This window comes from Neodiprion fabricii, chromosome 2 (assembly GCF_021155785.1).
Source record: "Neodiprion fabricii isolate iyNeoFabr1 chromosome 2, iyNeoFabr1.1, whole genome shotgun sequence".
NCBI lineage: Eukaryota > Metazoa > Arthropoda > Insecta > Hymenoptera > Diprionidae > Neodiprion > Neodiprion fabricii.
In genome coordinates, this window is record NC_060240.1 from 34,185,165 (window position 1) to 34,212,204 (window position 27,040).

The 27,040-nt window shown below is 45.5% G+C and overlaps 1 protein-coding gene across 6 annotated transcripts in view; it reads right to left on the minus strand.

Annotated features, from left to right (window-relative positions):
• Positions 1-27,040, minus strand: part of LOC124175394 (POU domain, class 6, transcription factor 1) — a 164,007-nt gene that overhangs the window by 6,152 nt on the left and 130,815 nt on the right. For 4 of the 6 annotated variants that reach the window (XM_046555601.1, XM_046555600.1, XM_046555602.1 and 1 more), the window contains 8 exons: positions 5,677-5,854; positions 4,740-4,898; positions 4,189-4,380; positions 2,570-2,731; positions 2,179-2,480; positions 1,741-1,963; positions 610-790; positions 73-129 (listed from right to left, as the gene is read on the minus strand). In XM_046555601.1, the coding sequence (XP_046411557.1) occupies positions 73-129; positions 610-790; positions 1,741-1,963; positions 2,179-2,480; positions 2,570-2,731; positions 4,189-4,380; positions 4,740-4,898; positions 5,677-5,854 (1,454 nt within the window). The remainder of the gene's footprint in view (positions 1-72; positions 130-609; positions 791-1,740; positions 1,964-2,178; positions 2,481-2,569; positions 2,732-4,188; positions 4,381-4,739; positions 4,899-5,676; positions 5,855-27,040) is intronic. The other 2 variants (XM_046555604.1, XM_046555603.1) reach the window with 1 other exon arrangement.

Genomic DNA, 27,040 nt, shown 5'->3' on the forward strand with positions numbered 1-27,040 from the left:
AGGAAAGGATTTCATAGAGTTCAATACTTTCAATGTTTTAAGTTAAATAAGTAGCATGTGGGTTTAACGTACATAACTTTCTGCTGAGAGGCAATCTGCGAGGCAGCGTACATCTGGGTAGCCAGGGCACTGGGGAACAATCACCAATGCTTAAGTTAGTCAACGAATATAAAACGTGTGTGACTCGTGAAACATAAATTAATATTCTACGCCGAACTTTCGTCCGCTATAAAAAAGACGATTCTATCCTTTCTGTTTCACACTTCTCCTCGATACAACGTCGCTCGCTCGTAGAATAAAATAAATATAAAAATTATGTGCAACTCTTTGCGTGCAAAGGCCAAATTCGTCTAACGATGCTGTACAGCCGTGTAATCAATACAATCGCTCGATACCATCTACCGAACTGTGATAGAACGCATTGAAAAAGTTGTGAAAAAAAAAAAGAAAAAAAAATACATCATCTCACAGCGATGTATCCCAATTGTTTTTTCTTTCCAACGACAATGCCATATCCAGTGACCTGGCACGTGTTACTATTTTGCAAGGCCTTTGCCGGGTTGACAAAAATTTCCGAAGATCCTCCCTCTACTTCCCAGGACAGCTTACCTACAAATGGCGCTTTGGCTGTAAGCCGGTCCCTCGGTGATGCTGAGCGCTTGTCCCACTTGCGTTTGCGTTAACCCCAACGAAAGTCTCCGCAGTTTGAAAGCCTTCGCGAACTCCTTGATCTCGTCCAAATTAATTCCGTCCACGACGTTATTCGTTGCTTCGTTAATGGTTGGCTGATCTGTAAATTGGGAAACGGATCTCATTCGCTGCGGGGTTTTGAGAAGGGTGGCGGAAAGAGCGCAGATTCAGGAAGTACCTACGACCTCGTGCATGCCGTCGCGTTCTTTGAACAATTGCGCAAAATACAACGTTTCGGTAACGAAATCGATCGGCTTCGTTACGGCAGCCGTACGAACGGGTCGATTTCCCTCGTAAATCTGTTAGCTCACGTGCCGTATAATGGCAGCAGCCTAAGTCCTGAATACCCACATGAGGGGACTAGACTAACAGGTTTGCCCCGTTTCCGTGCAATAAACAGAAAATCCATAGGCTGCACTCCGTTTGATAAGTAGCCCTTAATTAATCGGCGACAACTGCTGGCACATAGCGGCGGTTAAAAGCCGAGATTAAATTCCAGAGTGTATGAGACATTCTCTCTAAAACTTACCGTGTAGTAGCAATTATAGGAATCTTGATGGCGTTCTAAAACTCGCGGTATAAAGGCCACGAACGAATAATTTAGTGTCGTTAAAACGCGACTACTGGGCACGTTTGCTCGATACCAATCGAGCAGGAATTACGGAAGTATACTTTTTTCGGTAATAGGTATCGGTCATAGTCATGTTCGTTGCGCGAGTTATTGGAATTGCCTAAGGCAACAAGGCATTGTTCGATCCAAGAATCAGTTTTGCGCGTAGAATTAGAATCTTTACGGTGGTTTGACGGCTCTTTAGAAACTACAGTCTTCGTTTCAACTTGGAAGAAAACGAAAAAAAAGAGAAACTGCACGACGGATTCTGTTGTACCCTCGAGTAGAGAGAGAGAGCAATTTTTCCGATTCGGAATACCAAAAGCAAAGTGATTTAACTTACAACTTTCATTACAACCGTGAAAAGAAAAAGGTACGAGTGTCACCAGCGGCGTTTGAGGTGTGAAAAAGACATTTTCGATTATCCGGGCGATACTTACTCGGCGAGTCACTCAGAAGGTCGTCATCTTCGTCCCGGGGGCTGTGCAAGCTGCTCGGCGAAGCTTGACGCTTGACCCCGCCGCCGCTGGGTCCGTGCGTCGTCGTGATCGTGATCTCGCCGTTGCTGGCAGCGAGTCGATTTAAGGCCGAGGCTGCGGATCCAACCGATCCGTTAAGCGGCGATGATTGTTCCGGTCTTTCTCTGTGGTGTTTTTCCTGAGGCTGAAGGGACAAGGCACGTAGAATATCTCGTTAAAGGAGTCTTTGCACGAGTCAATCGACGACGTTCATTTCTACCCTCGATATACCGCGACGAGAACACCTAACGCGTCATCGCGAATATCCTCGGATTCACTCGCGAACGGATCCACTCATTGTCAGTCTCCCTCGAACGTCCACCGAGCCCTTGCGTACATAATAAACAAAGTGGAACCTACCGGGTAATGATTCGAGTGCGAACTGTGCCGGTTCCCGTGCTGCTGGGGTGAGGTGGTGAGCAGAGTTTGTTGGGATGCTTGAGCCGCTTGAACAGCCTGAGCAGCTTGAGCCGCCTGAGCGGCCTGAGCGACTTGAGCGGCTTGAGCGGCTTGAGCTACCTGGGCAGCCTGAGCAGCCTGAAGAATTTGCTGGGGTTGCATGGCGTTGAGAAGTTGCTGGCTGGCCGAACTATTGCCGAGAAGGTGGGGCAGCGCGGCGGGATTGATTCCGAGGCCGGAAGCGAGGCTCGGACTGGTCGGTACTGAAAGTTGGCGAGAGATTAGACGAGAGTTTATCTCTCTCCGAGATCCATTATGCGATTCACCCCTCCGTACCGCTACCACTACTCACCGTTGCTCGATGGGGTGTTCATAATGCTCTGGGGTTGGGCTATCGATTGCAGATTGGCCAGCGTCGTCGAGACCACTTGTCCGTTACTGAGGGCGAGGTTGACCATCTGGTTGTTCGTCACGTGGCTCACGGGTATTGTCAGAATCGTCTGTGTTTCAAATCCTGCGATTCAAAGCAGAGAATATCAACTTCGACCCGCGGTTCGTACAGTTCGCAAGGTCCGCGTGATTTTCGGATGGGATCGGGATACGAGAGTAAGAGGTGTTCCGGCCATTTCTCCGGATTCGTTACCGCACACTCGAACGCGATGCGAGGCAAAGCGGGACAAGAGCGCCAGCCCTCCGAGTTACGGGAGCTTCATAGAGGGAACATTAGTCGACCCAACGAGCTCCTAACCCCACGACCAGCAAAGTTGGCGAACTATTATCACCGTCTCAATAGTGCACGGGCTACACTAGGTGTTCCAGTGGTGTACCGCTCCTGGACTCCTAATCATACTTAGAATAGTTCTCAGGATCACCCCGGGCATCGCTAATCAGATTACTTGGTGCACGCGCTTAATATGATTACCGATTACCAGTACACGTATACTACACCCCATTGCCGAGCGAGTCCCTTATATTATTCGGTACACTGACGCGTTAGTTACGTGCGATATAACGCACGCCTCGCCCACTCTACGAGGTCCTCCAAGATTTTACCGCACCGTCAAACGATCCTTGTACCCACCCCTGAATAGCACGTGCTCAAGCACTGCGAGCCAGCTACCCCGGTTTAAGGAGGAAGAAACCTTTAGGGTGACTGGCTTACAGCGACGGGGCTTTTTGTTCGCGACGTCTCATCGAGTATAATATGAGTTAAAAGGATGTAGGAGGTTCCTCCGGCGAGGCTGAAGTCGAAAACTTCCCTCGCGACACGGCGAAAACCGTCAGGCTAATACTGATTCTGCTTTCCCTGTAATCTCAATCCACTTTGGAGCAATCTGCAAGTTTCAGGTCGACAGGATGGGACCTCCTTCCCCCCTTTTCCACGGCTGAACAACGTCGAAGGAACGAAGTTTAGGAGAGTACCGCAATCGATATAATAGTGGCCGAATCCGTGGGCTGTGATGTCCAGCGCAAGTGGGTACTTGGGTTTTGGGTCCCGAAAGGGTGGGACGAGGCGGAGGCGAAGGTAGCCCAGGAAACCCACCCCGTACAACCCGCCAAGGCGACGGGGTGGCTAGCGAGACGTTAATTATACATTGAAATTAGTTGCAGAGTTTGCCCTCTGCCTGACCGAACGGCTACGTGGGGGGCGGGGGGAGGGGGGGGGGGCCTCGGGTGGCGGAAGGGGAGGAAATAGATGGCGAGGGGGGCGCCTACGTAGGAACCGGAGCTGGCTGACCGTTGGTCTCACCTAATCCACGAAACTGCTTGCCAGGGTTAGCCGGCATTGGTAGCGCGGACTTGCTTATGCAATATCATGCCGGGCGGTACGGCGTTGGTGATAATTCCGTTGGTATTGGAAAACGGAAACGGATGATAACCGGGACTCGTCGAGGGTGGTTCACGCCTGGCCTCGATTCCCTCGAATCGTCATCGTCATCGCTCAACATTTTTCTTACAGCTGCAGCTTACCTTGCGAGGTCGGTATCAGCAACCGTGCCCCTTGGATACCCTGGACGAGTTGTCCCGAGGTCAGGACGAATTGAGGCATCGCTACTGGCTGCGGCTGCGACAGGAGTTGAGGCAGCGTTGCCACGGTCACGGAGCTTTGGGGTAAAAGGTGCGAAGTGGTTGCCGTGTTCGACGACGTTGGTATCGTACCAGCTGAAACCAGAGTTTCCGTTTCCGGATTAATTCCCGTCTGTCTGTGCGTTGGCTAATTGTTACGGCGAAACTTCACCCGGAACTGGGTAATGGAAGGGAGGACTCGGCTAATCGGGAGGGATTCGGTACGTTATTCATGTGCCGTACTTTCACGTGCTGCAGTCTAGGTAGCAGATTTTTCTAATGAAAATCCGAGAACGGAATCGCTTGAAATCTGTAGGTCTGAATAAACCGGATAGAGTGCTGGTGTCTGTTGCACAATTAAGAGGATCGGATTAAAAGGTTTACCGTTACAAAGTCGTTCTGCGCCGAGAAGCGAAGTGCTTAACCAATTTAACCTCGTATCTCTTCTGACTCACCCGACGAACTGACGGTAAGGTTGAGAGGCGCGTTGATTAGCTGATTGTTTGTCAAGCCAGCGGTCATTCCCTGCAGACCAGCTGCCAGCGACGCGACCTGGGGGAGGTTTTGAAGATTTGCCCAATTTTGCAAGTTTTGAAGGGTCACCATCCCGGCCACTGTGGAAGACAAAATCAAGCACAAGATTCAGTCAGGCGTCAGAGGGGGAACGATGAACGAGTGTGAAGAGCAGTTATAATTCCTGGGTTAGAGTTCATCGCACCTTTTAAAATCTTGGACCAATAAATATTCCACTCTTACGCGATATTCAGTTTGTGTTTCATATAACGTTCAAATTCTGACAGCGGTTTAGTTCGATGGACGTTATCGGTTTAAATTCAAGGCACCAACGCGTACCGTTTGTTTCTTTTTTTCGTTTTAAAACGAGATTTGCTAATTCACCGTGTAGTTCCACTGGAATCCAATCTGAAAATTGTAATAGTTCGATGACTTTTTGCATGTAAAATTACTCGAACCCCTTCCAGAATAAATCCACTGCTTCTTGTTACGTTTTTTCTATCATCACTGCAGAGCTGATCAGTACTGACCGTGCACGAATTTCAAAGTACAAGTTATTGACGCAGCCGAGCGTTTTCTTTGAAACGGTAATGATGGATTTAACAAGTTTTTCTGCTGGTATATCCCCTGGTCGGTTGCTGTATACCTTATACACAGATGAATGCAAAATTTCACGCTCGAATGATTATCTCTCCATAGAGCCAGAGGGTAAAAAGAAAGGATTGCTCCGTAGATTGCCGGACAACTAACGTTTGCCGTTCTGCAAATCCACCGCGAAGCATCGCACTTGGGTCTTTACCACATCGATTCGAATACCCGGATAAACGTTTTAGGGCAACATACCGTTGCCTATACCGGTCAGTGTATAGGATCACGTACTTGTTCCATTTAAATGTGCTTGCGCCTGAGCGGCCGCTTTGGCGTGGTCTACGGTGTCCGGAGGTGTGTTGGGTTCTCTTTGGGGCGAGTTTCTCAGACCTCCCATAAGCATATGGTGTTCGTGAAGAGCGGCTCCGGATCCCGGCTCAGGGCTTCCCGTGCTGCTTCTGTCGCTGTCCTGTAACAAGGAACGAGGAAAAGGTTGTAATGCAAGTCAACGGGGAGGCGTCGAGCGCGCAATGTCACGCAAAACCATTCGTTGCGTGATTAGAAAATGTTAGGATATGGCCTATCGCGTTTGTAACCTCGTGGGAAAATCTACGTGAAAGTAGACAAGCCGGCTGCCGATCGGCTCTAAGGTTACGCGGTATAAGTATAACCCATTCAATGGAATTAAACGCGAATATAAGTGGGACTGCAAGTGAGTAGCCGTTGGAATGTCGCCCGGCCTGCTGCTTGCCGCACATTTCTACGTCTTGTAGCGCGTTATCCGTTGCTGCACATTGCACGTTGCGACAGATAGCGTCATTCTACGGCAGTAGGTATACATATGTGTATATATATATGTCATGTAGGTAAAAGGTGGGAGAAGAACACGCGCGCACACCTGAGGCTATCCGTACTGAGAGGTTAACATCTTGACGTTTTCCACGAATAATCAAATTCAATTCCCAAATTCTCTTCTGATGTAATCGAACCTCTTCCTACCGAATCGTGTGTTTCTGAAAAATGAAGCGGTTCGTTCGCCACCTATACTTCGATTTACTGAAAATTATTGGCTGAAGGAAAAGTTTCGAACCACGCAGTTTCGTGATTATTTAGTAGTGATTGAACCGTATTACAGAACATACTGTTAGGACTGGCCAAATTTCAATGAGCAGTTTTTGGAGTCACACAGGCACGGCTATTTGCGAAACGTACGCTACGTTCAATCAATTAGGGGGCAATACTTTTCGGTAAAAACATACGCGTCTGGCTGCTATTGGCAGTAGACGCGGAGTGGAAAATTTTAATATGCATATAGATACGAAATTTTGCGATACACATACGATTTTCGTTGAAATTGTCAATTGCGTTTTCGGTTCGTTAGCGCGACGTTTGCGTATACGTTCTGCTTTTAAACAGCAGCGCCATCGGTAACCTGGGCAGCTGTTGAATGCCAGAATTAATTGTTCAACAATTATATTTATAAACTGTCGAACGGCGAACACGCGCCAAAGTCTCCCTGCGACTTTCGCCCACCTACAACACGCATCTGACGAGCCGTAGCGAAATTTCGTTCGATGCTCGGATGGTCCTCTAAACCGGAACAAATCGTATCGCTGTATATTGCACATCCAGACTGCCGCCTGCGTATTAATTTGCCGCGATTCAACGCCGAGACGCTCTTAAGACGATAGCCAAGCACTAAATCATCAACCGGCTCTGGTCGATGTTCGTAAATAAATTATAATCATCTACACCGACTCGGAGTGCCGCGTTCCCGGCAAACAAACGGTTGAAACCAGTTCGTCGCAGAGTTACTGCCACTTTGATACATTTTCACTATCGAATGACAAAAAATTATCAAATATATTACGAAGCAGATATGAATTTTTCAAGATCAGTGATACGTAAAGACCTCGTTCTGCTTACAGATCGCCCGTTAATCACGCATCTACGTATCGGGGGAAGATTTTACAAGAGTAATTACGGTGTTTGCCTTGCAAGATACCTACAACGCTCAGCCCGCCCCTCTTGTCTATGGCTCGATTCTTAGTAGGCAATTCAAATTACAATAAATCGATGGACCGGGTGTATAGCTGTAGGGGGGCTAGACGGGGTTTTACAATGCCTTACTTAGTCTATCCGTTCCGTTCCTTCGTTCATTTTATACATATCGCTGTGCGATACTGACGCCGCTTATTTGCATAATGGCATGGAAATATGCCGGAACGTGTATCGCCGTTCTGTGCCACAAATTAACCGTTTCGATCTCTACAGACTGTGTATTAAACGTACGTAAAACAAGAGTTTGAGAGAAGGGAAATTTCAAAAAAATTATTAAAGAAAAATTTCCACAAATTATTTCTGAATTATACATTACGCATGTACGTATTCTTTGCCTCTCGATCCTTGTACGACAATATCGGGCATGAAAAATAAATTTTAAAAGATTCACGCGTACGTAATACCCGGCGCTTCCGTTTCGCTCTTCCTCATATTTTTTCAGCATCGGTATCAGTCGTACGTTCAGTGTATGATATACCTACAAAAACAGTCGGTTAGGTGGAAAAATGGCAATTATAATACACGAGGTGTGCGTGTGTACGTGTGCGTACGTACGCGGGTGTATTCGCCTATAGAGGGTCGATACCCACCACCGAGAGCACGTGACGCGATGCGCAAAGGTTCGCAAATAATTCTTTTAATTGAAGCAGCGAGGTTCGCATAACATAGCAGGCCTTGATCAATGTGAGGGTTGGTCGGCTGGTCCCGATGTGGGTGTAGTACGGGGGTGAAGTGAGGAGGGAGGAAGAGTGGGTGTTACACGAAGCCGTGAGCCGTCACTTGTATTTTTGCTTCCCCCCCGCCATTTTTGTATTTTATTTTTTTTACTGCCTCTTCCCTCCATTTTCCAACTCTCGCCACTCCACGCTCGACTGCTACGGACAGTAACAAAAACGAATGCCCCTTTTCAGCATACGTTAATCTCGTTCATATTGCATAAAAAATATATAAAATCCGTCGAAAGCCAACGAATGACAATCGCTCGCGTGTGGATACATAAAACCTGGACGTTTAATTTTTTCTCTTTTGGTATAATTTTCTCTCTCTCTCTCTCTCTCTCTCTCTCTTTTTTTCGTCGTCGCTCATCGCGGGTTCAGCGTAAATTCGCGAACGGCGAGAACGTATCGGAAGGGTGTATGTAGCTTCGGCTGCATATTACATACTTAATTGACGTGGAGATAGGGGAGCAAGGCTCGGCGTTTGGCACATAAATTTGGTCGGGGTTAAGTCAGTCGTTCGAGAGGAGATCGTCGATAGGGCTGCGGAAAAGGCATGGGATAATTTTAAGCCGCGGAAGAATTTATATTTATGGCTATTCCGGAGCTAGCCAACTATGGCAGCGGCGCGCATACAGACGTAAGAATTAATTATAATCAGTCGGATTGGATCGTAAAAGCTGTTTGCGTTTCTCACGATCGAAAAGAATTTTTTCTCCTACCGCTAAATTTTACCCCCCTCCCCCGAAGCGCTTTCGCTTTCGCCTTCGAATAGAATAACGTCTAGACGAAGAAATCCTCGAATCTTACCCAAATGAATTATTAATCACAAGACGTCGTCATTATTCTCGGTCGGTTGGAATCCCCCACAAAATTTCCCGTGATGTCATCCACTTTGGCGCCGATTTCATATCCGTTTTCAAAACAACGAAGAATCTTCCCAATTAACCTCTCCGTTTTATCGGTGGTTTTTTATTCCCCCAGGCTCCGCGGGAGTTTTCTTTCGTTTTCCTGTCTCCTTTCTTGCATTCTCATAGTTGAACATGGGTATAATACAAAAGCGCGAGTAGATAGCAGATAGCTTCGATTCTGCGAATTTAGGGGTTTGATCGTTCGGAACGAGGGGGTGGAAAGAGGCGGGGGATAAAGTATGGAAGTGGATAAATAGTATCGAAAAAAAAAAGGATCAAGTAAGTCTCGTTCATCCCCCGCGGTGTTCAGAATAGTGCCGGATGCGCGATATCGGCGCAGGCATGTTGGTGGACCATACGATTTAGCCCACGGATGCACGGATATACATATATATATACATATATATGTGGTGAAGCAGCAATACCGTGCCGTAGTGTAGGTTGTAAATTTACATGAAACCATTCAGCGTTCGACAACAAAAAATCGTTAGCAGACTGCGCCCCATCTCGCTAATGCGAAAAATGCTGCAACTGCACTCGGTGAGATAAAAAAAAAAAAAAAAATAAACAAAAACCAAAAAAAAAAAAACGCCAGATTCCGACGAAAAAACGAGGAATAAAGAAAAAATGAACATTCGAGAGAGTAAAAATGGATGGAGAAAAAAAAGCGTTACAATAAACATTACTTATCGCAAGCCGGTTCAACGTATTGTACTCGTACCTACCCTACCTACTGCACAACAATGCTGCAACACGCGCGACTTGCGTGCATGTATATAGATTGCAGAGTATATACGCAAGCAGTCACACCGACGCGTTATAGACATTGGCGAAAACACAAGTTTTTTGCAATAAAGTAATTTAACCGGTTGAGTTATGGGTAATTCCTGTGGCGCGCCTGGTACGCCCATTGATTAGTATTAATGACTTGAGCTGCACTCATTTCGCCCGAATAAAAGTAATTGGATTTGGCTTCGAACCCGCGCCGCTCGAGCAACCAACTGTACGTACATATATCGTATATAATACGTATATACGTATATACGTATACGTATACGTACAAAGGCACACACTCACGCCAGGTTATACAATACACCGCGTCTAGGTACGAAACCGTTGCTCCTGCCGGCGGGTGTAAAAATACATTAATATCTGTTTGCGCCTAATGTAAACGATAGGTTTCGCACACCGGAGACTAACAACTAATATCCACCCTGTACGCAGTTTCCACTCCCATTTCCGTACTTGACGAACTCGAGCTGACTGGATATACGGAACATCGCAGCTATTGTATACCTACGTCACGTTCGATAACCGCTTACGGAATTGCGATAATCATATCATACCCACGAATCAGGAATCAGGGATCGACTCCCGCTTTTATTATGCGCGATATCGAGTGTCGAGAACTGACCGTCCAGTCCCTCGAGTATCTCTGCGGAACAGAGCGGCGCTGCTTTGTCTGTAAGTGTAATTAGTCCGGCGCGAGGGTGAGTAGGAGGAAGTGGGGGGCGTTCGGCCTCGGAAAGAGGCCCGCGAGGGGTGGTTGGAGGGGCGGCGGAGGAGGAGGTGAAAGGGTGGCTCATCCTGCCCCCACCTTATTTATATGCAAATGAGCTTCATTTCGCGATATTAATGTTCCACCCTGCTCGGTCACCCCACGGACCCCGAGGGGTGTAGGGGGAGGTTGGACGCCCGGAGAAAAGGGTTCGGTCGCGCGTTCATATGTTTACGGTATTTTCATACGGTCCAGCGCCGAGATACCGATGGTCGAAAATATTTTACGAACCAGGCGCGCGGATCACCGTATTTTCTTCGTTCTCTCTTCATTTCTTGTCACACGATTCAATTTCAAGAACTACGAGTCGATACGCGCACGCAGCCCTTCGGGTATCCTGCGGGCGGTGAAATTTGCGGCTAGCAGTTCGACGTGGTTACCGGAACTCAATATTCTCGCGGTCTTGGCGGATATATATACCCATGCAAATCACAGGTACTTAATTGGCAAGGAAGAATAGGGCTTTGCCTTGGAACAAAGGGTTTCATTGTGGCCATTCGCCGATGGCCCCCGAGGAGAAGCTCGCGCGGGGGTGAAACGAATTTCGGTGGTACCGTTGCTGCAGGGTGGCCTTTTAATACCGGCGTATTTGCCTGCTTGGATCCGGAGAAAAGCGGTTGCGGAATCAATTCGATCGCGAGACTCGGTAACGACGATATTGCCCGCCGCGAAAGGTAATCGGAATCGAATTTAGGTCACGCCTCGAAAATTCCGTCATGCCCTATGATTTTCGCCAGTCGATCGATCGCTTTTTCCAGCAGATTCCGTTAATACAAACGAATCAAGCGTGACGCGAGATCGGTTATCTCATACCGAGCAACGAATTTTTGTCCACCCTGATTTTCGTCGGTTGAAATGAAACTTTGATACTCGAGCTAAATCGACGGAGGTATACGTTTCCTATACGTATACACTCGATTCGCGTTCACCAAGTGGCGTGGCGGTCCGGGTAACGCCGGCATTGGGTAGACAGACCCCCATCAAGCCCCGATGGGGTAAATTAACAACAGACGAGCTACTTGAAACATTACCGAGCTCCCGGCCAACCGGAATGGAGAGGGTAGTCTGGGGGCGAAGCTACCTTACTCAACATAAATTAGAACTGATAGAAAGGGTAGATTGCGACTGCTGAACATATCTACTTGCGGCGAGAGAATAATTTTCCAAATATCCATTCTTACGTAACACACGCGCGAACCCGCATACATACATACATACAAATACACGTATAAAAATGTATAACGATGTTTACGAAACGATATTATTACACATATAACACATTAAACGCGTATACGGAGGAAGAATATTCACGGGATATTTTTTCATTATTCCTCTTTTCGTTTTTTTTTTTTTTTTTTTTTTTTTTTGTATCCCCCACCCCCCCAACTCTGTTATCGAAGTTTGATTTTATGCATAAGAATGGCGGTCATTAATAATCATGAGTACTAATTAATATAATGGCGAGTATTAGCTTCATTATTGCAGAAACAAGTTTTATAAAATTTTAATTGGAGAAGGGTCGGAAGCACAGGGCCGCCCGTACGACTAAATATACCTATACCAGTATCTGGAGGCACTCGGCAGGGACGCAACTTTAAATCATTACGATCGAACGGAAATTTTCATCGTTTTCCTGTTTTTTCATAATAATATATATCACGTTTGAAATAAAAATCAAAAGGTATGTATACTCGGCCGGTAGGTAAAAAGAAACCATCAAATGCATCCATCCGCAAGAAATGCAGATACTGCATGTATACATTATACATATACACATGTAATATATTTCCAACCACATGGCAGGGAAATGACCATTTTATGGACATTAAATCGATTGACCATGAGTCATTACACGTACAACAAACGTATTATAGCGACAGAATGTATTAATTTTCGATCAATACACCGGACACGTCGTTAGTCATAGACGAAAAGCCAATAAAAATTAACCCGCATCTTTCTGATTCGATCACGCTATTCTAAAACCGCCGGATGTTCGGGGCGATTTTTCCAACCGAAAGATCACGGCTTCTCGGAATCCGCAAGCCCGAAGAATGCGTGGGGCGAATCCATCGCTATTCCACTTGTTTAGATAGGTCTGGAGAAAGGGAGAATGAGCGGCGGGGCGGGGGGGAGGGTGGGGGAGGTGGCAGGGGAGGGGGCGAAAGCATGAATATACATGACCCCGCCTGCCGCCAACCCTTACTCTACAACTCGGGACTCTGCTTACATTATTGTATATCTAATTCCGGAAGTGGTTCTCAAAATTTTGCCAAACATGTTCGGGGCTAATTATACCTCGATTTCCAGCCACCTTTGAGATAATTGAGAACCTCTGTCACTCGCGGCATTATGCAAGCAGACTACATATTATATATTCGGCACCGAATTCAATTAAGTTTGGTTAGACCATCCGCGGCATCTATATAACTAAACTCGGCAGAAGCACTCTTCGTTCGAACGAATGACCGATCTCTGCACCGCGTCTCCGTACTACGTGCATACATGGTATAGGTATACATACCTGCAAACCCGCTCCATCCTAATTCTTGCTACCCTCCGATTCAACTTTTCTTCGACGTCTCGAAGTGTAATAATGTACGAGGCTTTGCCAAACGTAGTCTCGGTATCAGAAAACCGAAAAAGCTCGCTAACCGAGTGATCGAAAATCGGTAGAAAATGATCGGGGAAGGATGTACGATTCTCAGCGGAATTTATCTCGCAAGCTTATTGAAATAATTTTTCGCCGCGTTAAATATAGGGCGTAATTTAGGAGAGAAATATAATCGTTATTACTGATAAAAATTCGTGCCTCTCTGTACGTTGCAGTTTCTCAAGAACCGGGATTATCACCGGTTATAATATCGGCAATTAGTATCTCTACCCTGAAACTGCGTACGATCTTGATCCGCGCAACCGAATGGGTAATTAATGTAAGAACTATGCGGTTGAGAGCGATATTCGAAGTAGGGTGTTGAAGGGGAACGAAAAGGGGGGGGGATTGAGTAGGTATAAAAAAAAGAGCGAGTGCAGAGCAGATCTGCGATTCGCGGCGCAGAACGTGGGGGAAGGACGAAGGGGATAAAACGGAGAACAGTAATGACAGAGAATTACGCACTCCTGGACCGACGATGAAACATTGCTCGTGTATATGCCAGCTTACGGCACTGACACTTAGTGCAGTTCAATTGCGATACAGTTGAATAATTCGATTAATTAAAAAATATACCTGCATTAGCAGCGTGTGGGTTGATCCGCGTGCGCACCGATCGTATTTTAGAATGATTTTTTACCGGTGTGTTGAAAGTTGGAAAGTTGGAAAGGTGGAAAGGTGTGTAGAGAACCGTAGCACGGGAGGTCAGGTTGAGAATCGCCCCGAGTGCAGTGAGAGTGCAGTTGTTGATGGGGAATTAGCTACTGATAGCTGATATACGTGGCACTCGATATTCCGCCGGCATCTCTGATTACTTGATTATGAGTTTCGAGCGAACGATGTATGTACGCGTTGCCCGCGCGATTGCAAATTGGGACAGACGAGATTTAATACCGACTTTTTCCACCCTTTCCAGGCAGCGGCAGCTCTAAATTCTACGATTGAAAAACTCCCCGTCACTGCCACTCACGCACGCGCTATCTTTGTATATCCGCACCACTAATGACACCAAACGATAGGTACATACCCACCTTACACCGTATCGTCACGTATCCCTCCGATGCGTTCGCCTTAATTAAATGACGATATAAACTGACCCCTCGAGTGGATAGAGGCGAGTACGGATGAGCGAAAAGTGCGGCGAGGTAGCCGTACGATTAAATATGAATTAGTGTGTGACGGTAGACGGCAGGCGGCAGGGTTGAAATCACTCAGCGCACCACTTACGTTTATCAAAAAAGGTGTTCTCAGCCTACGAGCATTAGAAATGAAACATCATTTGGCTCTCTCTCGCTCTCTCTCTCTCTCTCTGTACGTTTTACCTATACGTCACTTTACTCGTTAATGGCAAGAAAAAAGAAGAAACACAAAAATTGGATGGGCTGACAGAACGGCGAGGAAACCCACTGTGGGGTTGGAAAAATTTTCTCACATATTACGAGGTTCAAGTTAGTAACGTCAACGTAATGAAACATAAGGGAAAAATCATTATTTTTCAATTTTATAATCACTCAACGAGTTGGATATTCAAAATAAGAGTTTGTTTTGCTTGTCACGTTCGACTGAACTTCGGACATTGCTAAGGGTGCGAAGTAACGATCTTTCCTGAATATGCATCGTTAATGCAACGGTACTATCTTCATCCTCATCGCGTGTCAGGCTATCCGCTTTTCCGTCCTTGACATATTTTTCAAAACCGTGAGTATTACACCAGTTTAACTTGAGATATTTTTGTCCTTTTGATAAAATCTGGCAAAGTGTCATTGAATCTTTGAATCTTCAATGACAAGGTCTGCAAGGGTCGCTTTTGCTGCGTCAGTTCGCACAAGAGAGTTCGTATATTTGATACGAAAGAAAATTATCCGTAATCGAACGATTCGTACGACGGTTTTAAGTGGCAAACCAAGCGGAGCTTAACCCGGCGTCTGCGGATACTGAAATTAATATACCTCCAGTCTATAAAAATCGTTCCATGAATAAATATCATTGTTCGTTTATACCACGGGTGTACTATAGGTGGGTATAATCGAGTATTCCGGTTCTGCAGGCGTTAAAAAATAAAAGACGACTACCGTACCTTCCAGACTCATTGAGGATATTATAATTTCCTCCCCGAATATAATGACGATAATAATAACCCGTTAATTAAAGCTGCTGATTTATGCCTTTCATATTATAATTACCCGCCGAACTCGACTCCATAGGTACCGCGAGTAAATTCAAACCCGACCATCTTCAAACCTGCGAAAAGATAACAAAGCGAATAAATTAATTTGGGAAGGAAAAACGACGATCAGCGTGTGCTTCTTACTATTCGGTCCGACATTTATTCGTTCTCGTTGAACCCGTTTCTCAGTTACTTGGTTATCGAAATGACGTAGTTCGAGTCTTCGCTACAGTCATCGTGCACTTAGTCATCGACTCATCAATCAGCACGAAGCATAAAAAAGAGCTTCTCAAAACGTAGTTTTAACCTCGTTCAGAAGCGTTGGACAAAGAATTGCGGCGTAACTCCGGCTCGACCGTGTAGCGTAAGAAGCTGTTAATCTTCGGTAATAAACTGAATTTTCATTATAATACGAGGCATGAATATGCAGCGGCAATGATGGTGTTAATATCCCGGTATGCATCTTCCCGTGCTTTAAACTCTGTTGATTATCTCTCGCCTGAATCCGAAGTACTTTCTCTGGATTTTGTGCGGAGGTTGCCACTCATCTACTAGACTGAGCTTTCGAAAGTTCTGCCGATGCGTCTGCGGTACTCCTCTGCTAGCTTTTCTGGGTTTGTAAATTTATTACATTTAATGCTAGCGCCTAAGGGAATTCAGGCTAGCGGCTGCCGCGATAAACCGAAGTGTATTTTAAGCGAAAGAATCATTTCGATAAAATACCAAGGAATGCGATTGAGTTCCTGCAAATTGCGCGCGAAGATGAGAGACGCGGGAGATGGTTGATCACGTTTGTAAATGTTCGCCTCTGTAGGTACAACGTCGTTGTACTTTTGTCGAAGAGACAAAAAGATCGGCACCGTGACTTAGCGTCAGCTCTCGAGGAGAAGATTCGCTTTTGAAATGTGAACGGAAACTCGTGTAACGTTTACTCGAAAGTTAAACAAAGTGCAAACAAAGTTATGCTTAATTTCGGCTATATAACCCCGAATAAATTACTTGTAAGTCCGCGTTTATGTACCGTAAATAAGTAAATAATTCATTCTCTAACTCGCTTGGCAGGCGTAAAAGGGGTTGGGAAATCTGCATAATATCGGTAATGCTCAAAATGCGAGTCGCGTAGCTACCTTGCTTACCTCGCACCACTCTCCTCTCCTCTCCTCTCCTCGCCTCTCCTCTCCTCACCTCACCTCACCACCCTATCCGCAAGCCCACGTCAACTAAAACTTAATTATAATTAATTAATGCGACTGCTAACTCGGCGGGAACGGACAACTATTGACTAAACTTGTATACCGAATCAGTCCTATTTTATTAAACAAAACAACTTCACCTCCTCCGACTCTCGACGCTCTTGCGAGAAATGGCGGAAAGATCGGCGGCGCTTGCTACCAGAATAATTACGGCTGAATGATCGATTTCATGCATTCGTCATAAAAAAAAAAAAAAAATTCCACTCCCTCTCATCCGCCCCCAAACTTCCACATAAACGTTTCGAGTTTCGGTAAATTTGCAGGACATAACATTCTCCGCTCACTGTGGCACTAAGTCTATGGCTCTATACAGTGCGTAATTAGAAACCTTTGTGCAAAATGAATACTGTTAATTAACGTTCCTAAAAAGACATTATACCTGCTACCGGCAACCGTGTATATTGTACACGGCCTTCGCCAAACTCACCTATTATTTGACCAAGCTACTGGTTTAGCGAATAAACAATTAATACTCCATCGTATCGTGCGTCATGTTATACGAGGGGAATGACGGTGTCACGTGTGGTAATTTGCGCAGACTTCTATTGTATATCCTCTCTTTCAGCTTAGGCCTGGATTTCAGATACAAATTTATGAGGCATTCCACGTCAAATCTGCAACCACGTATCATCAGCGGTTAAAAAAATCTGAAAAAAAGTTCCGAGACCGAGTGGTAAATGTCTGTTTCAACATTATGCTAAAAAATTATAAAAAATCGAAGGGGGTGAGGTGCAAGAGTTGTCGTTTTTTGACGAGACAAGTTATCGGAGTGGTGAAAAGTGGAAAGTGCAGTGCCGCGATGGAAAATTCGCACAGATAGTCGAGACAGGCGTATGAACGTAACACCTTCGGTGTGTCTCTCGTATTCCTGCGGCAGGGCCGTAACGTTACTAAATGTAAGCAGCAAGCGAAGGAATAATAGCGAGCCAGGCCTACGAACATTCATTTATCTTAGTTTATTGCCAACTGCGAGGAAACAAACACCGTTGGAATACGCAACGACGCGCCATTAACCCCTCGGTCGCGTTGCCAACCTGAGCTTAACTGTGTCTATCTCGCTTTACGCGAAGTCCAGAGAGAGAGAGAGAGAGAGAGAGAGAGAGAGGGAGGTTGAAAGAGGAGAGGAGCCGAGAGAGCGAGGGAGGTCGCGGAATGAAAGGGGAAAGGAGAGAGACGCCGCGACGCGAACAGTCAGCGGTTGCCCTGTGCGTTCGTCGGGATTGAATGGACTTGAGAAGGGTGTCGGAACGAGACGTTTATCGAGTAAAACTGCGTGTTAATTCCTCGGCAGAATCGATATTTAGTAACACTCAAGTCACCCTTCTACCTTCAATACCTACCCCCTCCTACACGCGTGTTCTAATCAGCGTTCAATCATGTTCTAAAAACACAAAATTCTTCAACTTTATTCTGCTCGGGATGTGACGACGTGTACGAGGATCAACTTACGGCTTGTTAATAATTTTCATTTAGCCTAACGGAATTTGGAAGAGGATGCGTTCGAACGAAACTTGTCATTTTCTCACTTTAATCGCCTAAAAAATTAACGAGTACAATTACATTTGCATTTTACATTTGAATCCGTTGATTGTCGTCGTCGTTGCATCGGGTAAGAGATACAGTAATATTCTCTTGGAATAAATTTATGATAAATACATGCGAATTTATTACTTTCAGGTAGGTAGGTTTGTATTCCAACATCGAGAGGGATAAAATTTGTTGAGGTAAAGTTGAACCGCGCATTGAATAAGTTTGAAGATTCTTATAGCTCCTGCGTAGTTCTCAGGGTGAAAACATTGCAATGAAATAAGAATATCCAGCATACCAATGAACACTAGGTATCACTGCGAAGACTGGAGTGCAGTTACCTGCGGCGTGGTAGCAACAATCGCATATTCGCAACAAAATCGATGGTAATATAAATATACGAATGGGTTGAAAGAGGAACAATGAAAAAAAACAGGAAAATCGGAACAAAATATTGCACGAGTAAATTAACATGGGATACGGGGAAAGTAATTCTAGCATTGAACACAATATGTTCATTCCGTATACAAATATAATGAAATTTTACAGTGCAGTTCACATAAAGCACTGGAAATTTAAAAAACTACCGGAGCGCAGTAAAAAAAAAGAAAAAAAAAACCCACCCACACCGCTGTTGCGAATCCAGACTGAAACATAGAACGACGCGATAAAAAGCCCGGGCCTAAATGTATTATTTCTACCCCGTTCCTTTCACCCCGTAGACGTTTCCCCTAACTCTCGTTTCCACCCCGTGCGCTGCCGTTTGAAACCCCATCATAATGCTCTGTAATTTATAACCATGCTTTTTATTCAAGTGCATCAACTGATTGCGCACGTACATATACATACATGTATGTACAGTGCCATTTCTGTTTCGGCGCTAATTAGGAAAATTTATTATCGATTGTTTGATTTATCTATATCGGTAAGCATTATACGCGCGACGATTTTCAACAAGCCTTTATTTTTCTATAAATATCCGACAGCTCGTGCATGTTTGGTGATAAACTTTACAAAATTTTGTTTCCAATGTCACGGATATTAAAGACTTGGGTTAACAAAGTATTTTTCACAAAGATTCAAAAGCGTGGAAATTACGATCGCGTAGCTGCGGAACAGCTTTAAAAAGTTTTACAGAAGCTTGTACCTGTACGCGCAGAGAGGTGGGATAAATAAATGAAAAAATCTAGGCTACACCTGAATTGGAATATTCGCCCGTTGTACAACATATCATACGCGCATGCCTTCGTATACCTATAATAATGATCAAAAAATTATGAAACAAAAGATTCCACGGATGGGTCGGTTTTTTCGAGGGTCAGCGAGGCAAACGGAGCTTGAAAAAAGCTTTGACGTTGTTTCGCTGCTCGACGGCGGCTGTCGTCGAAGCCGAAACCTCGAGAGCGTGGTTAGGTATATATTTTAAAATCAGTGCATTCGATTGGAAAGTGCCTACAAAGAGCGCGGTTACATCGAGTCTGTTGAAATCCGCATCTGCCCGGGGTAACAAGCCAATCCTCTCTGCCTATTTCTCTTTACTATTTATATATCTACTATAAGATACATCTACTATAATCCGCCCGCGGAGTTTGAGCATCGCCATTTTCACGTCAGTCGCGCTTCATTTGCACCCCCGATACGGATATCGCCGAGGAACTTTTGATCGTTGCGATAACCGAGGCGATTTCAAATAAATCGACGCATTTAATATTGCTTAACGAAGAAGAGAAAGTGGTTAAATTATACCCGTTTCCCTCACTCAAAGGAAAATTTGATATTTCTTTTTAATTCGCGTAAAAAAATTTCGCACGGTTATACCTACGTGTGACAGGTGAGCAAAAAAGGTGCCAGAGTCAAAATTACCCGTTATAAAATCGCGACGGTTACCATGCAGGGTGGAGGCGATGAAGGGGGGGATTAACGTGGATGAAAGAAAAAAAAAGAAATATCGTTACGCGATACGAGGATACGCAATTAAATGGAAAAAATGTCATATTGACAAAAGCTTTCATAACACAGTCATGTGTCACACGCGTTTCACATCCGTCTGCGTACACCGGTGTACTGGTATAACGTCGCGAGTGAGAGCGACATTTTATACAAGAGCTTCATTATTTTTAATTAAACAAAGCAATAATATCCTCAATAATTGATTAATTAAACAGGACACACGGTGTATAATCCACATGCTCACGTTGCCCTGAAACCCTCTCACCGAGTATTTTAATCTTTTGAACCTACCTCCCACTTTACAGCCTGATGGTTCATCCTCCTAGCCTTATGATCCAACTGTAGGTTACGAATGTCGAAGAGATAAAGTAAACGAGAATGAAACAAAAACATTTTCTTTCAATCCAAATCCCCGCGGCAACGAATCTGTGAGCCACGAATACGGGTCTCGGTATTTTTGAAAAACTATCGATTAGGAAACGAAATTGAACAACGTTCACGATTCCGTAAATTTGCATAACTTGTAAGTTTTATTTTTGACAAAATTTTATACAGCATTCGCAGGTTTCGGCAAAAATACAGATCAAGGGGTAGCGCAGATGCGGAAAGCCGGAGGAGGGCGAACTGGGTAGGGAGAGGGGGTGAAATAAAACGCTTTTGTCTTCCAAAAACGGGGCACAAAAGTAATACGTATATATTATACCCCACACGAGCGACGGGAAGAACGGTGGTTCAGAGGCAGATCTGCATTAACCAACCGGCATTGTTTTAACCTCGTGTTATCATCGCGGCTCAAGTTTTGGGCTCGAATTTTGGCTAACAATAAGTACGAAGGGCTTAGCGTTGTTAACGCCGCTTCACTGCGAGAGAGCGAGAGAGAGAGAGAGAGAGAGTTCGGTTCTCTTTCTCGTTTTCTTTTTCTTTTTTTCTTTCACTCAAGTAAGACGGCTTTTAAAATATTACTACATACTGCGCGAAAGTGTATCAACTTGGTGACCGGCAGGTGTATGCGTCCAATTATATTCTCCCGGAAAATTTTTTTTGTTTTTTTTTTTTTTTTTTCACCGCGGGTCAGGCGAGGTCAGAGTAAAGAAGTATCGGATCGATACGATCGATCGTCGTCGTTGTTGACTAATTAGCGAACCGGTGGCAACAGTGCGGTGTAAGACCTACGTGTTCGTAATTTCGGAGGAGAATCATTGCAAGTGCACGAGACGGTCGAGGGGGCGAGTAATTATATCCGACGGGGGAAAAAGCGGTCGGTGCATTAACACCGACGAACGATACGGGTGCGCAGGTAGACGGGTTGGCCGCATCGATGATGGCCATTCTCAATATCCATAATTATGGCTATGGCGAGAGTCGAGCTTCGCCTGAAATCGAAGGGGCGAAACCCAACGACTGGACTGGAATGACAACGTTCATTTGCGGATGCATGAATGTGCATTATTTTTATTGGGTTTGTTACAGCGCGTGATATACAGGTGTACGTGTTACGAGTACGTGTGTGCGTGCATACTTGCTACTTGTTATTACACGTATAACGTGCGCGATACGCGTTCCGACCATTTTCCACGCCCAGACGATTATCAGAGAGCAGGAGTGACAAAATTGTCTCCCTGTCGGCAAACAGTCACACTTTTCCTCTATTTTGAAACGGGAGATTTTAGGGACGGGACAATTTTAATATATTTGTTTCCTTTTAATTTAAATTCTTTTATTTTCGTTCTGCTTTAATTACAATTTAACGAGTAGAGATCGTTTTATTTTTAAGATTGATTAACTTTAAGTTGTCCCATCAGTTGCCTTTTTGATGCAAGTAATTAAGGCGGTATATTTATCCGATGATTTTATTAATGATTCGAAGTATCCGTAATTTGGGTATATATTTTATACGTATATAATTACCTATACCGGTTACGGAGATGAAGGAAATTCCGCTGAACGTTGATCGATGACAAATGGAATAATTCAAAGGTCGGTTACAATGTACGCCCGATTCCGGGGAAAAGTTGAGAGCTATTTCCCTTGAATGACGGGGCGCGGTATTGTCCATCGGGATACACAATATGCCGGACTGACAGGAATGACTTTTACAGCACGAGGGAGAGAGAGAAAAGGAGATCAAGAGAGACGCGCATTTTAAAATTTTGTTTTTCTTTTACCGGGCGAACGCACATTATACACTTTTTTTTCATACTATACGGGTTATACTATATCTTTATAATTGCGTGGGTGCCGAGTCGCGTCCGATTTGCATATCGCGGGATCAAACGATTTGCGCACGTGAGAGTTGCGAATATTCCGCAACGATTGTCGCTGCCAATCTGTTCTCCGGGCAATAAAGAAAAACGAGACGTTGAGAAAATCATGAAAAATTACCTGGGATCGGTTCATTACATTGCAGAGGATACTTTCCGAAATTTCAGGGGTACAGATAGTCGAAACAGAGTTGCTTTTGTCGATGGGCGGGGTAACGAAATTTCACAATAAATCGATCCGATTGCAACTGGTGGCTTTTATTTTGGAACGGAAGAATATTTTTAAACTAACCTCCAGTCATTAGCTGATCTGATTCTTTACCGCATGAAACACCTTTTGTGTCGAGTGTATGTGTATGTATGTGTCTAGTATATATGTATTTACAGCCGTTATAAATATAAAAGGTGTCAGAGCTCTAACAAAACTGGGTTATCAAAAGCTTCCCTTGAGACACCCGAGAACTCGACAAAATCCCGCGCCTCTTTCCAAGTTCTATAAGTAAATTAGGAACTTTACTGCCGTTGAAACAAGACCGGCAAGAAATAAAAATCCTAGCCACCCTCCCGTCCTAGCTCAAGGCGCATGCCGTGTTATTGTACAGAAATTCAGAAATTTCCTGATTGAAAAATATTTTTGACACACACGCACACACGTAATATATGTATATAATTAAAGAACATAACGCTTCAGGAAACGTCACACGAAGTGACTGTCAGTTGAGGTGATGTAATGATTTTTGATTAGAAATGAACATCTTTGGAGATTAAAAGATTACGCGGTTCCGTTCTGTTCGATTATTCGGTTTTCCCTTATTTACATTGGCCCGTGAAACGGAGTCAAAAAACGACGGGTCGTCAGAGTCTGACACGCGAACGTAGCGATACCTTGGTACGTGCACCGCGTTGATTGCATCACGTCGACTGAACGATCATGCGAAGGCACGCGTGCGAGTGGTTACCTTACATACAGGCTCGAGTGTGTCTACCTTGGACATTCCTAGAACAGTAATCTTATTAAATTTACATATTAATCAAGGGATTTTAATTATCCCCTCTAGAGAGAAAAAGATACAGAGGGATGGAGAGAGAGAGGTAGAGGTAGAGGTAGAGGTAGAGGTAGAGGAGAGAAAGGAGACATGGGGTGAGGAGAAGGGACAGAACTTCACCCTTGCGCGGTGGTGGCGGCGGCGATGGTGGTGGTGGTAGTGGGTGGTGGCGGAGACCCAGCGCGCTCTCGTAATTTACATTAATCCAATAATTGCATGGAGGTTTCCTAATTAGAAATTCAAATGAGGTGGTGGCAGGCAGGCAGGCAGGCAGGCAGGCGAGCAGGCGAGCCAGCGACCGGCAGGGCTACCAACTCCACACCAGCACCACAATCGCTCGCCAACAAAGTCCACGGTGTAGACCCTCTGGTTCTGGTGGTGGTGGAGAACCGGTGGGACATTGACTAGCCGGTACCCGGGCCGGCACCGATCCGTCTGTTCTCCAGACCAAACTAAACCCAAAGTCGTTCTCGTCGCGACGGAATTCCTAATGCCCGGATACCGCATCCCTCAGACACCGCCCTTAAGAGGAGGACACCTCGCACGAACGCGACTCGGATTTGTAAAGGAAGTTTACGCGGGCGACGGACCGTGACGTTATACCTATTTCTTCCAAGAATCTGCAACCATGGAACATTCATTCGGATAACCTCGTGCTATCAGATCCCTTCGTGTATCATACGAATTCACAAACTGATTTCGTTGTCGAGTTTCTTATCCAGCGCATCCTGCGATCGAGTAAGTATGAACCACGGTGCCACGTCTTCCAGACGCTTGACGAACTCTACGAGGATTGGATTCCAAAGAATTCGAGGCTCGACGCGAAAGGCCTTGACAACATTCAGATTTTTATGGATCCATCGATCCGAAGACCCACGGACCGTTGTACTTTTGAAGTTCTCCGAACGAAATTCGTTATCGGTATAACCCTATTTTGCAGACGAAGAGATAATCGTTTGTGCCACGAAAAGTTGGTCAAAAGTTGTTCTAGGTCACGGAATCGGGTATCGCACCAGCGGCAATTCCGTGGCAATATGAGGATGTCCATCGGTGTGTCTCGGCGCGTGCAGTCCTTTTGTCGCCCCCCAAGGGACGCCTCGATAACCCCTAACACGTTCGTAATACCGTCGCATCCTCGACTTCCACCTCTGTCACCCCTCGTCCCGTTCAGCCCGAGCCCCGGTTTTACGCGTGTCCTAGATCGCACCGTTGCACCTCTTGGCTTCTGTTCCCGCGATGGTATGGAACGATTAGCGTTAGCGTTGAGCAAGTAACACGCGATGGAACCAAATGATCTCTGGGGTATTTTCACCGTGTCACGTGACAAAAGGCGGGAAGAAAGACAGGGATGAAAAAGGAAAATCGTATAGTAGGTAATGCTCGCAGGATCGCGGGAAAAGAGGTTCTTTCCGATGATCGAACCGCATTGTGATATACGGATAAATCATTGGCTCGACGAATCTCGTTGAAAAAATATCGGTTAAGGGTGGGTACGGCATTCGTACCTTCTTATTACCGCATTTACAATTCCCGATTCCGTTTGAAGGTTGCGCGTGATCGTGAGAGGTCAGTTAAATTCGGCGGGTTAAGAACCGAACGCGCAATTACTGTAATGGTGATTCACAGTCGGTGCCTGTCTTATACCCAGGTAAGTCACGGGTGGCGTTCACGTGGTGCGGGTTTGTAGTTGGAATATCCGCCGTCTGTGTTTAACCAGTAGGAGAGAGAGAGAGAGGAGCGGCGCCTGCTGTCGCCAAAGGGGTGGAGGTAGCTACGTAGGAAATCTGCATAATATAACCAACTATTGTTCAAATAGACGTTGCTCCGCAGATTCAATTACCATTGTGATACAATTATTGTTGGAAATTTCATCAATTCGGGTACCCAGAGCGGGTCTTACATATGCATAAGATCGTCAAGCAAGCACGGCGCGAAATTTTCGTTCGAAAAAGACACGGACGGATGGAAGAAAAACATCGGCGATAGAAAATCCCTGGTGTCACCTGGTCCTACGAAGTATTCTCCGCAATTGAAGAACGTCCTGGACCGCCGATGCGTTTAAAAAGGCAAGAGGGAAAAGCGTTCGCGAGAACAGGGGCGGTGGTTGGCAGCCACTGCTTGCGTGCGGGTATCCATATAAATTCTAATTCCGCAATCAGCAGTAGTCAGGATAGTTGTAGGTTGATCCTACGGCTAGCTAATGCGAAGCGCGCACCCAACGACTCCTCGCAGCGGTGTTGGAGGGGCAATGTCAGGTCAGGGCAGGGAAGGAAAAGGGAAGAGAAGGGTTTGCGGCCTCTCCTGCTTACCCCCGCCGGCTTACAACTTTCAAAAGCAATAATCAACGATCGTAAAAACCGGCGCGGTAATCTATGTCCGAAAAACATGAAAGGTTGCGCCACGCGGGCCCGCGGACCAAGCCTCGAAACACGCGTCGGGGTGTTCCGGGCGAAAAAATCACACCGCTGTCCGGCCTGCACCCCCCCGAAAACGGCAGAGGGGAAAGTTGGTGTAATATTTCAGTTGTTTTCAGTTTAATCCAACCTTAGCACGGAATCCGGTCGAATCGAGCGGCTTTGCCGCGTCGTCGGGCAGGCAAGTTGGTTCGAACTAGGTATACAACAACCCGGCTGTAAGGGTGGGTACATTATAGGATACACAGGTATATGTATAAGTTCGGTCGCGGCGGCAGAGTCGAACGAACCCCCCTCACCTCACCTCACCGTCGAAGATAATCGATCTAATAATTATCCTGATTTACTAATTCTGGGAAAATCACCCCTTGCTAGTCACCCTTGCGCGCGCACACACACACACACGCGCAAACGTCGATTGGCGCACACTTATAGGTTACTTATCACACCCACCTCCCCCCCCCCCCCCTGTCCTTCGGGGCCGAGTGCAGGCTAGGTGGTGATCGTAGCCTGCACGCCTGTGTTCAGGAGGGAAGGAAAGGGGAAGCTCGGGGGAGAGAAGGGTGTGTGGTAATTATATCAGCAACTAATGGATATAGTTAATTGCTAATTATGAGGCCTACCGAATGATCGATAACGCCGAACCGACGCCGCTGCCTCGCGATCATCCGTTCGAATCGGCGCAGCGGGATTACCAAGAGTGTCATTCTACGCCCGCGCATGGATCAGGCCTTCGTAATTAGCAATCAGCGATTAGGATGTTCTTGTCATTATTGTTATTATCATCGTCAACGTTCCGTGTGTTATCCGTATCTATTACACGTATGTATATATAGTTTTTAGAGAGTTTAAATTAACGGAAAACCAAATCCTTACGTACGAATTAGGTTGGAAGAGTCACTCGCAAGAGCGTTCATTTCGATACATTAATAAAATTGTTAAAATATTGAGGTTTTTCCCGACATGTTATCCCGCAGATTTTTCGACGGTTAAGCACATTCTAATGACACTGAAATGGAAAGTCAACCGAGGGAAAAATACGCCAATTGGAACAAACAGGATTCGTGATTGCTCAATGCTCGAACAATATATGTACGATCCAGTTCGATCAATTCGGCCGATAAAACCTGCTTGTTTC